Genomic DNA, 16,889 nt, shown 5'->3' with positions numbered 1-16,889 from the left:
AGTTGTTACAGATCCTCTTTGGCGGAATGCTATGGCTGAAGAACTCACTGCTCTCTATCAGAATCATACATGGGATTCGGTTTCTCTTCCTCCTGGGAAACATATGATAGGTTGTCATTGGGTGTACAAGATAAAAACAAAAATTGATGGTTCTGTTGAATGATACAAGGCTAGACTTGTAGCAAAAGGGTATTCCCAACAGTATGGATTTGACTACGAGGAGACATTTGCCCCTCTTAAAAAGATGATGACAGTCCGTACTATGATTGCAGTTACATCCATCCAACAATGGAAGATCTTTCAAATGGATGTCAAGAATGCCTTTTTAAATGGTGACCTTCATGAAGAGGTTTATATGACCCCTTCTCCAGGGATTTAGCACCGACCGGGTGAGGTTTATTGGCTTCACAAAGCTTTGTATGGGCTCAAGAAAGCCCCTCATGCTTGGTTTGAGAACTTCTCCATAATGATTACCTCTCTTTGATTTATCCAGAGTAATCACGATTCTGCTCTGTTTGTTAGATGCTCGAGTGCAGGACGGATTCTTCTGTCCTTATATGTGGATGACATGATTATTACAGTTGATGACCATGGTGGTATTGACTCTTTGAAGCATGATCTAGCTCGTCGATTTACTATGAAGGATTTGGGCTTGCTGCGTTATTTCTTGGGTATTGAGGATGCTCAATCTAAGAAAGGGTACCTTCTTTCCCAGACTAATATATATATGACTTGTTTACACGGGCGGGCCTCTCTAACAATCGGACTGTTGATACTCCTCTTGAAACCAATGCTCGATATTCTCCTACTGATGGTGTTCCTTTGTCCGATCCGAATCTTTATCGCACTGTGGTGGGAAGTTTGGTTTATCTCACAGTTACTCGTCCATATATTACTCATGTTGTTCATGTTGTCAGTCAGTTTGTTACTACTCCTATCTCTGTTTATTAGGGAGTTGTTCTTCGCATTCTGAGATATGTTCGTGGCACTCAGTTTTAGACTCTATTATTTCCCTCGACGTCTTCTCTTGACTTACGTGCCTAGAGTGATGCTGATTGGGATGGTGATCATCATGATCGTAAGTCCACTACTAGATTTTGTGTGTTTCTTGGAGAGTCTCTCATTTCATGGAAGAGCAAGAAAGAGGATGTTGTCTCTAGATATTCCACAGAGGCTGAATATCGTGCTATGGCTGTAACTACATGTGAGATTATCTGGTTACGGTTGCTGCTTGCGGATATGGGAGTTTATGTTTCTTCATCTACTCCCTTGCATTGTGATAATAAAAGTGCGATACAAATTGCAAAGAATTTTGTTTTTCATGAGCGGACGAAGCACATTGAGATTCATTGTCATTTTACCCGTCATCACCTGCAGCTTGGGACCATTTCGCTTCCATTTGTTTCATTAACCTTGCAGCTTGCGGATATTTTTACGAAGTCTTTATCGGCTTCTCGGTTTCGGTTCTTATGTGACAAACTCTCAATTTGCTCCATTTTTTTATTTGTAACGTTCATCTTTCGTGCAAAGTCTTTTTTTGTTACACTTTTCATTCCCGAAGTGGACAACTTTTAAAAATGACTGTTTTTTTTTGGAAAGGGAACTGCCCTAACAAGGGTTTCCAGGCCAGCTTTCACGCACCGACTAATCCCCACTGCAAACATGAGGTTTTGCCGCATGGCCTCAAGTCACTACAAACAAACCTTCATGGTCACAAGGGCTGAGTGATGTCAAGATTTGAACATCGGTCAATATGTTATCTAATGACTATTTTGAGATGCTTTAAAATTGAAATTCATCAAACCTTGTGCGTTGTACAAAAACAATGTTCAAGTATGTGAGTTTTATACTTGAACTCTCAAAATGATGATAAAAGAGTAGAAATTTTGGATTTTTGTATATTTTGTGGGGTTGCTGTTAAATTCATTGCTTTTACTTAGCAATTTGGTGTTGTGTATTATTGTGGTGTAGTTTATTGTTTCAAATATTATTGTACTGCTGTTACATTTTCCAGCTTCTTATTGTTAATTGTTTTAATGATATTTTGTGCTTTGTTGTTCAAAAAAAAATTTGTGGGTTGTGTACAAACTGCAATGACTTGTAAGTGTGCATTCAGATATTGCACAACAAAAGGCAACCATGTTGTTGGGAAAGCACACAAGGTGGAACTATTTTCTTGTGGAACTATTTTATAACAAGAGCGTTAATATAATGTTATAAACTTGTACAAATCTCATATTAAACACCAAGAAAATGTGTATGTTGACGAATGAAAGTTTAGGATCTAATATTGTATTATGAAATATAAATCTTTGACAAACGTGTCAAAATTTTAAGAGAATTGTGCTTGCTCCTCTTCAATCCATATTTCTTTTTCTTGAATGCTCTTTAAATGTCGCGGATCATTAAGGTTTAAAGTTTAGTTAGTCATGTTGAGTTGGCTAACCAGTTTTCAGTCACTTATTATTATTATTAATATCTTTTTTTAATGACTCATGTACTTTTCTCTTTAATTTGTTTAAGAATATCATTTCTTTCTATTATTGTGTTGCATGCCTCTTCACACTTTTCGACGTCTTTTTCTCGAGCATACACAGTTTAAGTTTATGTTTCAGGTACTTCCGGTTCGAAAGGAAGGGGTCTGGCTTATCGCAGCGCATCCACTTGTGTTTAACTTTTTATGATTTTAGGATTTGTACTCTGATAACTATTTTCACCTTGATATACTTGATGGTTTGACATGAATAATTGATGGTTTTTGTTGAATTAAAATGAAATGTTTTTTACTTATGATTTTTGGGATGTTACAATATATTTTAAAATGTAAGGACTCTTAGTGTAATATGTACAAACTTAGTCTTATATATATATATATATATATATATATATATATATATATATATATATATATATATATATATATATATATATATATATAGTCTGAAATGTGGTATTCCGGACAAAATGGTCATTTTTCAAATGTGAGAACATTTAAGTCATTCTTGTTAAATATCTTATTCATAATGATTAGTTTTGTTAATATCTTTAAAAAACCAATTACAAAAAATAAATTGTAATTTGTTAAGATACAGTTAAAAGATATCTAAAATACAATGTCTTAAAAACAAAATAAAAATACTATAATAAAACAAAAGTAGTATTATATGTTGGGGGTCGGAATGAGAAAAAGGTTTCTGAAATCGATAAACAACTTGAATCTTTTTCAAGGATCATATGATTATTTGGCGAATCTATATATCGGTTTTATGTCTTGGTTACATGAAATTCATATTATATAGATCATTTTTCAAGGAACAATCTCAAACTAAAACACCGATAAGAGACCACGAACTAGAGTTTTGCAGAATTCAGATTTTTCTTATTAGCAAAGATAAGCATCAATCATCATTAAATGAAAATTTTATCTTTAAACAAAGGATAACGGTTTCAAAAATAATTATGGAAAAATATTCCAAAAATAATATTTTCTATAATGTTTCCCTAACAAAATAAATTTTTGGCCGGGGCACAGCCCTTAGGATCCCGAGAGGTGAATTCCGCACCACCTAACTTGTAATAAAATCAAGTGTGGAACTTCATTAATAACACGTAGATTTTATTATATTAAAATGACTTGATAACACTCAAATCATCATAACTAAAGTCTAAAAACATACGTGTGTGCTTGCATTTAGCCTTAATTTTATATTTGTTGTGCCTAATTAATTTTTATTATTTATTTGGGTGGATTAATTGAATATTGATGATCAAATTTGTTGAAATATTAATATGCATTACAATCAAATATTGATATGAAAAGGATTATTTTGGTATAAGGAAACAGGTACACATTCGGGTCTTAACAGGTATACACGCGGATCCTCACTCGGATCTTATTGGTGGATCTTTATTATATACAAGTAAAACCGAAGTATAAAAGAGAGGAGATATTTTCTAGAGGAGAAAGAGAGTTATTGTTCATCCGTTTTCAGATCTGAGCATCAGGGTTTCTTGGAGCGATTGTCTATCTTTCTTGTTTCATATCGAGTTCTCGTTTTGTTTGTTCTAATTTGTTTGTAATAAACAGATTGTATGAAGAAGATGAGTAGATTAGGATGAGTGTTTCGTAGTTGAGAGTAGATTAGGTTATTTGTAGTGAGTTTTCAGTTGTAAGTATATGAAAACCTTCTGTTTCTTTGTCATAAAGTGATATAAGAAATGAAGATGTTGGGAATGATCTGAGTGTCGTTTTTTAACATGGTATCAGAGCGTAAGGTTGAAGGTTTTTTATCTTGTCACTCCGATCGTCTTTTTGAAGTTGGTTAGGGTTTCTTTGTAATACCCGATTGATTGTTGAAACTGGTCATCAAGATCCTGGTATTGCTAGCTGTTGTTTGGATTGTGCAGGCTCGTAAGGATCGATCTGGATTGGAAGCTCTTTGACGATCTGTATTAAAACGTTGAAGCTAGATCGATAAATCCCTTATCTAAAATAACTCTCTTGGGGTCAGATTTCATCACTGATAAACCCTCGAAGAGAACGGATTTAGGGAGTCGATCTTATAAACAATCCAGATTAGTGCACTGTGAGGTTTCTTGTTCCTTCTTTTATCTTTTTCTTGACTGTGATTGTGATATATTCTGGTGTCTTGTGTACATCTGTTGGTTGGTTTGTTTTTTGTGTTCTTTTTATCCCTGATCTTTGTTGAACTTGGTGATTGACTGTCTTGGGCCCCGACATACTGTGGTGACCATCTGGACATTAAGTCAACATTCTTGTTCTTTGTGTTTTTCTTGTTATTTCTTTTGTGTGTTCTTGTTTTTCTTTTCGTTGATCTATAATGGCCGATATACCAGAGGATAGTGGGTCTACCAAAGAAAAAGACTCTACTACCCCAGGTACCCCAATTGATTTTGATGATCCATTGTATATTCATCCTTCTGATAATGCTGTAACCTCTATCATTACTATTAAACTCACTGGTAATGAGAACTATCGTCTATGGCGTAGTGCTATGATAAGAGGGCTTAAGGCTCGAAATAAGCTAGGGTTTGTAGATGGTACACTTACTCTTAATAACACTGAGTCATCTAAGTCCTCTAAATGGGAACGTGTCAATGCTGTTGTTTGCAATTGGATTTTAGGATCAATATCTGAATCAATTTATGCTAGTCATGTGTATTCTAATAAAGCTGAGGATATTTGGAATGAATTGTTTGAAACCTATAACAAAGTTGATGGATCCATAATATTTAATATTCATCAACAGATTAACAACTTAAAACAAAATGGCTCTTCTCTTTCAGATTACTATAATAAACTTGATTCGTTATGGAAAGAATTTGATGGTTTAACTAGCTTAACAGAGTGTGTATGTGAGGCTGCTACCAAACTTAGTGATCATTCTAAACTAATGAAATGAATGCAGTTTCTTAGTGGTCTTGATGATACTTATAACCAAGTTAAAAGTCATATTCTGTTAATGGAACCACTACCAAATGTTAAATCTGCCTTTTCTATCTTGTCAAGAGAAGAGTCTCTTCAAAAACATGGTTCTTTAGGGGTGTCCAGTTCTTCTAAAACTCAAGTGTCAGCTTTCAATAGTAAAACAAGTGAATTTAAGAAGTCACAGGATCAGAATAGGTCGAGAAATCAGTTGCAATGTAAAAATTGTGGTGTTAAAGGTCATTCTATTGATAGATGTTATAAATTGATTGGTTATCCAAAAGATTTTAAATTCAGAAATGGAAATAATAATCAGAAAACTGGAACTCTTTCTGTGAATTCTTTTACTATTGAGCCTAATAATGTTAATTCTAATGTTCACTCTGAGTCTGTTCATAATAGTGATGTTCACTATCTCACTAGTGAACAATATAATAAATTTCTTCGGTTGATAAATGAGAAGTCTTCCAGCGAGGATGTTACTGCACCTGGTAATATGGCAGGTACATCCTTATTTCACTGTTGTAACTCCTTTTCTAATACTGATAGTTCTCAAAGTTGGATTATTGACTCAGGGGCAAATCAACATATGATTTCCTCTGAGTCCCAACTTAGAGATGCAGTCAATGTGTCTGGTCTTAATCTGCACCTGTGAATACAATAGGAAATCTTCAGTTGTCTTCATGTCTCACATTGTTTGATGTCTTTGTTGTACCTGATTTTAATGTTAATCTTGTGTCTGTACATAAGTTGTGCAAAGATAGTAGGTGTGAGGTTGTATTTTCTGAGAATAATTGCAAAATCCAGGATTCACTATCAAAGGAGATGGTGGAGAGTGGTAGGGAATCTGGGGGGGTTGTACTATCTTGATTGTATCCCCTCAGGTAACTCTTCTGATTTTTCTAATACTAGATGTTATGTATCTAAATTTACTTGGCACAGTAGACTAGGTAATCCAGCTGATCAAGTTCTAGGACATTTGAAAGAAAAATTAAAACTTGGTAATGAATCACTTCCACCCTGTGATGTTTGTCATAAGGCTAAACAAACCAGGGAATCATTTCCTCATAGTCAACATGCTTCTACTATGATTGGTGAATTAGTTCATTTGGATGTTTGGGGACCATATAGACTTGCTTCAATTGAAGGTTTTAAATACTTTCTGACTATTGTGGATGATTTTACTAGGGCAACTTGGGTTTTTCTTTTAAAATCAAAAAGTGAAGTTTTTTGTTGTTTTAAATCTTTTGTGAATATTCTTCAAACTCAGTTTGATGTAAAAGTTAAAGTGATTCGATCTGATAATGGGACTGAGTTTGTAAACAATCAGATGAATTATTTTTGTATTGAAAATGGGATTTTACATCAAACTTCTTGTGCTTACACTCCACAACAAAATGGAGTTGTGGAGAGAAAGCATAGACATATTCTCAATGTGGCACGATCACTTCTTTTTCAATCAGGGCTTCCTGTTAAATATTGGAGTGATGCTATTTTAACTTCAGTTTTTTTAATAAATAGGATGCCTTCTTCTGTGTTAAATGGGTTTTCACCCTATGAGTTGGTTTTTAAAAGGGCACCTATTTTTTATCATCTTAGAGTTTTTGGTTGTTTATGTTTTGCTGTTAAACTTAATATAGGTGATAAATTTTCTGAACGTGCTGAGAAATGTGTTTTGTTAGGATATTCTGTTGATAAAAAGGCTTATAAGCTTCTTAGTCTTGATTCTAACTCATCTTTTGTATCCAGGGATGTAAAATTTTATGAATCTGTCTTTCCATTTAAACTAAAATCAACTTCTGTTGATAAAGTGACAAGTGTTTCGGGCTCTAGTGATCCTTTTTCCTATGATGACTTTGACACTAATGATTATCAAAATGATTCTATTAATCCTGATGAGTTGAGAATTGAATCCCAGTTGGATGGTGCTGATGCAGCCATTGACTTGGATGATGTCAGTAATGAGACTATTAACCGAAGTGGCGAGGTAGTTGTGCCTCCTACTGGGTTCTCAGTTCCTTCTTCTTCTAGTGTGTCTGAGGAAGATAGTCAGTCTCATTTTTTACCTTCAATTGAGCAATCTTTGGGTCCCTCCAGGTCTAGACGTGAGTCAAGAATGCCTGTTAAATTTGCTGATTATGTGGTAGAAGGTAAATATAAGTATGGTATTGAAAGAACTGTGAATTATTCTTGTCTTAATTCTGAAACTAAATGTTTTGTTTCAAATTTGAATAAAACAATTGAACCTAAAAGTTTTAGTGAAGCTGTTACTGATCCAAATTGGGTCAAGGCTATGAATGAGGAAATGGAAGCTTTACATAGAAATAATACTTGGGAAATAACTAGTCTACCTAAAAACAGGAAAGCAATTGGATGTAAGTGGGTGTATAAAATTAAATATAAATCTAATGGTGAGGTTGAGAGATATAAATCTAGGTTAGTTGCAAAAGGTTATAATCAAAGAGAGGGAATTGACTTTGAGGAGACTTTTTCTCCTGTTGCAAAAATAGTAACTGTTCGTATTGTTATTTCTTTGTTTGTTCATTACTCTTGGACATTATATCAGTTGGACATAAATAATGCTTTTCTTTATGGGGATCTTTCAGAAGATGTATATATGTGTCTTCCACCTGGTTATTATTCTGAAAATGATCTTAGAGTCTGTAAATTGACTAAGTCTTTATATGGTCTTAAACAGGCACCTAGAAAATGGAATGAAAAACTCTGTGCTGCATTGTTTATGTTTGGTTTTCAACAAAGTGTTAATGATTATTCTTTGTTTATTAGAAAATGTGATAGTTCTATTACTGTTCTTTTGGTGTATGTAGATGATATTATTTTGACTGGTAGTGATGAATTTGAACTTAAGAAAGTAAAAGAATTTATGAAAAGTCAATTCTTGATTAAAGATTTAGGTACACTCAAATATTTTTTAGGAATAGAAGTAGTAAATATTGAGTGTGGGTTGTGTTTGAATTAAAGAAAATATTGTCTTAAGCTTTTACATGAATATGGTATGCTTGGGTGTAAACCTGTAGCTACACCACTAGAAACTAATTTTGTGATAAGTTCAGGAGACTTTGATAAAAAGGATGAGTTGTTGAGTAATAAAACTGAGTTTCAAAGACTTATAGGAAAGCTGATTTATCTTACTATTACAAGGCCTGATATTTCTTATGCAGTTCAAGTTCTTAGTCAGTACATGCATAAGCCTAGAAAATCTCATTTAAAAATTGCTTTCAGAATTTTGAGATATTTAAAAAATAGTCCTGGGAAAGGTATTGCTTTGACAAAACATGATGTTTTTGAATTAAAAGGATTTGTAGATGCAGATTGGGCTAAATGTCTTACCACCAGAAAATCTGTAACAGGTTATTTGATTTATTTCAATAATTCTTTGATTTCTTGGAAAAGTAAAAAACAATCTACAGTATCAAGATCATCAACTGAATCAGAATATAGAGCCTTAGGTTCTATTACATGTGAAATATTGTGGGTTTTGAAAGTTTTATTTGAATTAAATATTAAAGATATTATTCCTGTTTCAGTATACTGTGATAATGATTCAACTATTAAGCTAGCTCTTAATCCAGTATTTCATGAAAGAACCAAGCATTTTGAAGTTGATCTTCATTTTATTAGGGAAAAAATTTCAAGTGGTGTGTTGAAATTAGTAAAAATAAGTTCGTGTAATCAAAATGCTGATTGTCTTACAAAATCATTAAGTGTTAAACAGCATGAGTTTTTTCTAAAAAGGTTGGGTCTTATTGATGTTTTTTGTAAAAAATAATAAATATTTGATTGAGGGGGGATGTTGAAATATTAATATGCATTACAATCAAATATTTATATGAAAAGGATTATTTTGGTATAAGGAAACAGGTACACATTTGGGTCTTAACAGGTATACACGCGGATCCTCACTCGGATCTTATTGGTGGATCTTTATTATATACGGGTAAAACCGAAGTATAAAAGAGAGGAGATATTTTCTAGAGGAGAAAGAGAGTTATTGTTCATCCGTTTTCAGATCTGAGCATCAGGGTTTCTTGGAGCGATTGTCTATCTTTCTTGTTTCATATCGAGTTCTCGTTTTGTTTGTTCTAATTTGTTTGTAATAAACAGATTGTATGAAGAAGATGAGTAGATTAGGATGAGTGTTTCGTAGTTGAGAGTAGATTAGGTTATTTGTAGTGAGTTTTCAGTTGTAAGTATATGAAAACCTTCTGTTTCTTTGTTATAAAGTGATATAAGAAATGAAGATGTTGGGAATGACCTGAGTGTCGTTTTTTAACAAAATTGTTTATGAACGAAGGAGACAATCCAGATACTAATAAAGGTGGCGTGGGTAGACCAAAAGTCCACAATTTTCCCCCCGTTGTTTGAACAGATATGGTGTAGAATTTATATTTTTATAAATGGGCCCTTAAATTCTTTAAATCACGATACTGCCTTTGACGGCTCATTAGTGGACTACAAATTTAAATTGACGTGCCTATGTCGTGTTCGCCGAAAAAGACCGTGCCCCAACGTTCCATTTGACGTCCGTTTATGTGTTTCTTCTACTTTTCTTCCTCCCATGTTCTTATGTTGAACTGCGTACCATGTGAGCCACATGGTGGTTTTTACATGCCTTAAACAACCATCATACTTATTGTATGTTTTAAAATTAAATTAACCATATTTTTATAATTTCCTCGCCGTAACAAATACAAATGCTTATTATTTTAATAGGTTATAACCCGTGGACCAGTGACGTAACCAGAAATTTTTATAAGGGGTATCACAAAAAAATTTCTGATAAAAATAATAAGAACTCTTTTTTAATTACAATCTCACAACACTCATCTACTAATATAGCAAAAACATTCTTACCAACTTGATTATCTCTTTTAACAAGCATTGAACAATTTCTTTAAAAATCTTCGAATACATCAATTTTTTATTTATCAGAGCATTTTCTAAAATAACGTTATAAATGCTTTCATTATGTTTCAGAATGAAAGATAATTCTTCAATGAAAAAGCCTCTACAAACACAATTGAACATTTTTTTAATTTTCTTAGGTTAATGATGTGTTTAAGTTTCACAAGTTATGTAATTTTATGAATCTCTTTCTAAGTTTCTTGTATTAATGAGATATGTTTATATATTACAAGTTATATATAATGTTAAAGTATAAAAGTTTTCGGACAATTGTTACAATAAAAAAAATTATGAATATAAACAAAAAAACAATGATAAAGATAACAAAATTTGTTTTTTTTGCCATATCTATACATCCTTTATTTTTAGATGTCGTTTTATTTTTTTAGCATACTCATGATCAAAATCTTGTTGCATTAAAATATTACTTTCAGGCAACCATCTTTTAAAGCGCTACTGCAGAATGCAACTTCAACGTGCCAATAACATTTACAGTAATGCACCTGAGTCAATATCACAAAACCCAAAACTATCCTACAAGATTTAAGTCGTAAAAAAAGGTGTATATATATCTAAATATTCAAATTTCCATCACAATGTGGGTAAAAATAAGGGGTAGCACGTGCTACCCCTACCACCTAGTTGGTTCTGCCTCCGTCGCGGACACCATGGATGAAAAACGTAAAAATAATTTTTATTAAAATTTTAAGGCAATTATTGACCAATGATAATAAAAAATTAAATAATTTATAAATATAGTTCTTTTGTCAATAAGGTCATAATGATATAATGATATGTTAAAATTAGAAAGCATAGTGATTTGAATAACTGATCAAGAATTTGTATTTTTAGATATGTTAGGAAATTACGATTTTATACAATGCAATATAATTTTGAACATAATTTAAAATAGAAATGGAAATATTAATAGAAATGGTATTATGTGAAATTTAAACTCTATTGTAATATAATAAAAACAAGCAGAGACAAGAAAAATATATGTAATAAAATGCTGAAGTAATGTTCATTTACTAATAATAAATAAAATTTGATATAAATAATAAAATTGTACAAAGTATTTATAAATTTTTGAAAATTTCTTTATACACAATATTACATGGTTTGTTTGTTAGTCTACTACTTTTATATAAAATCAACAATTTTAATCATTCTTTACTTTGAATTATGGATAAAACAACATACAATTGGAGAAATGTAAAAGCAGGGTCCTTGAGAAACAAACTAACATTCGACAATGAGTGCCCTTGACTCTTATTAATTGTAATTGCAATTTTATTTTTATTTTTATTTTATTTTTATTATTATTATTATTATTTTGCATTTGCTTGATCAGCTTTTATCATTTGAAGTTATTGAAGTAGATGATGTTGATAAAGACTTGGACATTATCAATGTGGTGCAAGTTGTTTTAAGAAAATAGTCATACTTTCAAAATTAAGTACAATAGTATGCTTAAAAATGAATAATTTTGGCCCAAAATTCCAAAGTTTCCCATTTGTCTTAGATCACAAAGATAGTATACTTAATGTCAAGAGTTTTTGTGTAACATCCCAAGTTCGGAAGCATGAGTTCAGGGGTGTAATGTGTAAATGGAAAAATAGACTCGGCGAGTTGGAGCTTTAACTCGTCGAGTCGGAACGTGTGTTGGGCACGTGATACGTGAACTGACTCGCCGAGTCGGCGGCTTGACTCGACGAGTCAATGTTGGGAAGAGAAAACCTTAAATCTTAGGGTTTGCACCCTATTTGAAGGACCTTATGTCCTCCCCTCAGCCTCCTTGATACCCTTGAGAGTCAGTAAACCCTAAAATCAAGTGTGAGCCATTGGTGAGTGTTTTTGAGCTTTGGAAGGTGATTCTAGTGATGGAAACTTGTAGATCAAGAGGCTAGCATCAAGGAACTCGTGTAGATCCAGAATCTACTTCATCTTGGGCACATTTCTAAGGTAACAAGTCGTTCCTTTGAGCTTTACCCTTCTAGATCTTTTCATGGATGATGATTTGGGGCTTTTTAGCATGATTGGAATCCATTTCGGGTTTTGGGACTAGATCTGGGGTTGCAACTTCAGATCTAGGCTTATCTTGGTGCATGGAGGCATAAAGTATCAGCCTTTTTGCTCATTTTAGAGCATTCTTGTCTTGAACCTTCTTTCTAGCTTGTGTTGAACCTATATTGCCTTGCATGCACGTAAAGTTGGAAACTTTACGTGTGAAACTAGCCCTAGGAGTCCAGATCTACGATTTGGAAGCAGTGAGATGGTCTGAAATCGTCTGAATATGGATGACTTAAGTAGACTCGGCGAGTCTGTTATTGGACTCGACGAGTTGGGTCGCAAACCCTAACCCATCTGGTTATAATGTGGATCAGAGAGTTGAGTGGACTCAGTGAGTTGGACAGGCTAGGACTCGGATTGAAGGGCTCGACGAGTCATAAGGTGACTCGATGAGTCGAGTCGCAAATTGTGGGGTTTCTGAGTTCATGAACTCGGCGAGTAGGGTCAACCAAGAAGGTTGAATTTAACCAGGACTGTGAATTTGACCGAGAGTTGACTAGTTTGACTTCAAAGGGTATTTTGGTAACTTGGGCTCGGATGGTTATGGTTTCAATGAAGTTTTAGGCGGTGGTGTTCGTGGTGGTGGTCGGGAGTTTTGATCTCATCTCTTCAGATCGGCATTTCGAGGTGAGTTATCCTCACTATATCGACAGGGTCTAAGGAACCAAGGCCAACCCTTTCTCGGATTGTGTAGTAGTATTTTCTTGCTATGTTTATTGATCTTTTAGATCTGCGTCCTGGTAGTTAGAGCGGTATTGTGTTGAGTGACCTGGTTTAGGTCGGTATCCTGGTTAGGATGTTGTTATGCTATATGGTCTGTTAGATCGGTTTGTTTATATATGGACTGTTATATGATTATCTGTTATGTGCACATGATTGATTGGTATAGGGGTTGGGTTGAGGCGGGTCCTGTTTCATGCTGTAGGCCAAAATACCCAGGGCAGATTGGGTAGAATGTAGATCCAGAAGGGTACATAGTCAGGCCAAAGGCCCGGCGAGTGGTCCGGATAGGCTGAAGGCCCCGCAAGGGCGGTCTAGACGTGCCGAGGCTTGGAGAGTGGGCCAGATAGACTGAAGGCCTGGTGTGGGCGGTCCAGTCATACTGAAGACTCAGAGAGTGGACCAGGTGGACTGTAGGCCCGGTGCGGGCGGACGAGTCACTCTATAGACTCTAGATGCATGGTTGTTCTATGTTTGTTGTATGATATGTTATGGTTATATGAGTTTGGTATTTTGGGGGTAGCTCACTAAGCTTTCGAGCTTACATTTATCGATTATTGTTTCAGGTTCGGCGGATGACCGCAGGAAGGCGAAGGCGTGATCGTACACTTCCCTCAATTTATGATTATGATTTCTGGGAACTCTGATATGAAACTATTTTGGAAACCTTTTGTAATAACTATTGGTATTTTACATAATTTTGAAAGTTTAAATTTGGTATGAATTTTATGGGTGTTACATTTTGTAAAGACATGCCTTTCTTAGATCACAAAGACGTAGCTTTCCTCACACGTCACAAGTAGAATCAAAAGAAAATGTTAAGTGATTTGAGATCCGGTCTTGATTTAAATTGGAAATTATGAGAATTAACAAATTATTAGTCAACAAAGTAACATAACCATTGATATTATGTATACCAGATTCCTCAAGTTACTTGTTGTCAAGCAGCAATGCAAAACACCACCAACAATTGAATCTCTAACAAATTAAGAGAAAACACACAACAAAGAGTATAAGTAGATGAAAAAAAGAAGAAAAAGAGAGATAAGACTAAATTGTGATTAGGAAAACTGCTTACATTTAAGCAGATAGAACCCTAATTGGCGTAAGTTAAACCGATTCAACAAATAACAAACATAGAAAACCAAATTTTGATCAAAATAGATACAAAATAACCCTTGAATTATGTACACCAGATTCATCGAGTTACTTGCTGTCAAGCAGCAATGCCAAATACCACCAACAATTGAATCTCTAACAGATTGAGAGAAAACACATGACAAAGAGTATATGTAGATGAAAAAAAGAGATGCGATTACAGTTAAGCAGATAGAACCTTAATTGGCATAATTTATATTGATTCAACAAATAACAAACATAGAAAACCAAATTTGATCAAAACAGATCCACCATGTCAATGAAAGCAGCATAGCAAGAAACATAAAATGTAAAAAAGAAAACACATAAAATAGAGATCTAATCTAGATGTATAATATAATGCTTATATGGGGTTCTATAAAGTACCGACTTTGAATGGGATTGTTAGATGTCAGTATTGGTTTCATAGGTTAAGGTTTTAGTCGTTCATAGCTCAAAGATCTCGATTATTTACAGTCTACATAGCAAAATCAACACAAGAAACATAAGCACCATGAGTAATACATGATAGGGAAAACTACGTTGATCATCATACTTGTATTGACAATAAAATAGCTCTAGCTCTGAATATGGTGGTTCTATCTACAACAAAAACCTTCATCTACCCAAAATTCTCGATTAATAAAATTTAAATAAAGCAATTAAATCAATGAAAGAGCTTGAAGCATCATGAGAAATAAGGGAAGGAGTCATGGGAGCGGCCGAGATATAGATGAAGGTGAAATCATAACAAATAAAACCCTAGAATCTAAGGATACTTGACAAAAATTTAGGCTAACATTTTGGGTTTCTTTAGATTTGAAATATGAATTAGACTAACAAATAATTACTTAAATTAATTTTTTATAATTATATAGGAATGGGCGGGAAATTATTTGGCGAGGCTTTAGAAATGTGCCATATGGCAAAATATGAATGTAGAAAATTGACATGTGGCATCTTAAGGATTCTTTTATTAGAAGAGAAGATTATCTTTTAGATGGGTGTGTACACAACCTATCATATTTTTGGGCCAATAGCACCACATCACTTTCCTAGAGGTGAACATATATTGTTACCCCCATAAATTTAACGGAATTGGAACCGGTGGTTCCTAAGATATTGGAATTGGAAAACGAACTGGTGGTATCGTTTCTTAATATTTTGGAACTGAAACCTCTGGAACCGATTGCGGTTCCAATGGCATAAATTATATATATATATATATATATATATATATATATATATATATATATATATATATATATGTAGGCTTAGTTTATTCTATTTAAACTAATTATTGTGTTATTGTATGCATAGATGTGGGCCAATCGTTTTACTTAATTTAAGAAATTGATTAATATATATTATTAAATTAAAGATAATTGAAAAATACCATATAATTTCATTCTACGGGTATTTTAGACAATTGAGATAAATTTAAAAAAGGAAAATTCCATATTTTTTGGGATAATTAACTCTCTTGATTTTAAAATTCTAATTTTCTGAATTACTTTAATTTTAATTATAACGTAATTTTTTTAATTAAACCCGATTTTATTCTGTTAGAATCATATTTTCTACGAATTTCAGGATAAATATTTCTATTAGAATGATATTCTATGAGAATGCCAACACCGACTAATAACACATTTTTGGATACAACTTCAAATTTTTCATTACATTCTTAAAAAAGTAAAAACTTTATATAATAGTCTATAACAATGAAATATTCACTAATAACAAATAAAAAATATGTATATTACTCGACCTGAATATTCTAGCAGAATATATTATTACATATACTCATATCATTCTATTGTAGATTATTCTATCAAAAGAATAACTCTATCCTTGACCATCCATGAAATTAGACATTTAACGACAATAACTGCCATGAATAAAATCATGTAAGAATAATATTCTCTGAGAATGCTTAGAATCACTTTCAAATTTGCGGTCCGTTCTTCAAGCATCAACTTCTGTCAAAACAAAACCAGATTGTAGTTTAGATTCCAACAGAATTGGAATTCATGACTCCATTCCAACAGAATCGGAATTATGTGCATCAACAGAATATGGCAATTTGTGAATAGGTTCACCATCTCCAATATCCACATCAAACACGTATTCACAAGTTTTTGTGGTATCAGTACAAAAGAATACAAAAAAAAAGTCAAAAGTCAAAAGGCTGACCATAATCATATTGTACTCCATCAAGAACTGGGCGCTTCATGCCATTGCCATCATCAGGCCCATCAATTACTTCCCTATCTGAAATAGGAAAAAGAAAATTCTAATTAATGAGAACTCACACCTGATTGATGATTAGAATCCAAATCATTTAGTGCATTAAACATCATTCAGAATAACACCTTATCCCATGTTTGATTCTGCCTATTCCATGCATATGCAACACCATTGTCATCCTCACGGACAACAATTGTATGTCCATCTTTGGTACCTGATCATCACATTTGAATTACAAAACTTTTTTCCCAAATCTTTTAAAGAATAGTTGTTCCAAGATTATTGCATTTGTAAACAAATCTCAAAGATGTTGTTAAAAGAATGATATATATATATA

General features: G+C 33.3%; 1 protein-coding gene across 1 annotated transcript; it reads left to right on the top strand.

The window, feature by feature from the left end:
- The first annotated feature begins 4,841 nt into the window (after positions 1-4,841).
- Positions 4,842-11,813, top strand: LOC145090081 (uncharacterized). Its single transcript, XM_079028428.1, has 7 exons — positions 4,842-5,372; positions 5,430-5,949; positions 6,111-6,284; positions 7,087-8,361; positions 8,485-8,817; positions 8,995-9,218; positions 11,727-11,813. Exons 1-7 carry the CDS (start codon positions 4,842-4,844, stop codon positions 11,811-11,813), a joined length of 3,144 nt encoding a protein of 1,047 aa, XP_078884554.1.
- The last annotated feature ends 5,076 nt before the right edge of the window (positions 11,814-16,889 follow it).

This window comes from Lactuca serriola, chromosome 2 (assembly GCF_051521515.1).
Source record: "Lactuca serriola cultivar US96UC23 chromosome 2, Lser_US96UC23_V15, whole genome shotgun sequence".
NCBI classification, from domain to species: domain Eukaryota; kingdom Viridiplantae; phylum Streptophyta; class Magnoliopsida; order Asterales; family Asteraceae; genus Lactuca; species Lactuca serriola.
Note: the sequence above shows the minus strand (reverse complement) of the source record. Positions and strands in the feature narration are given on the sequence as shown.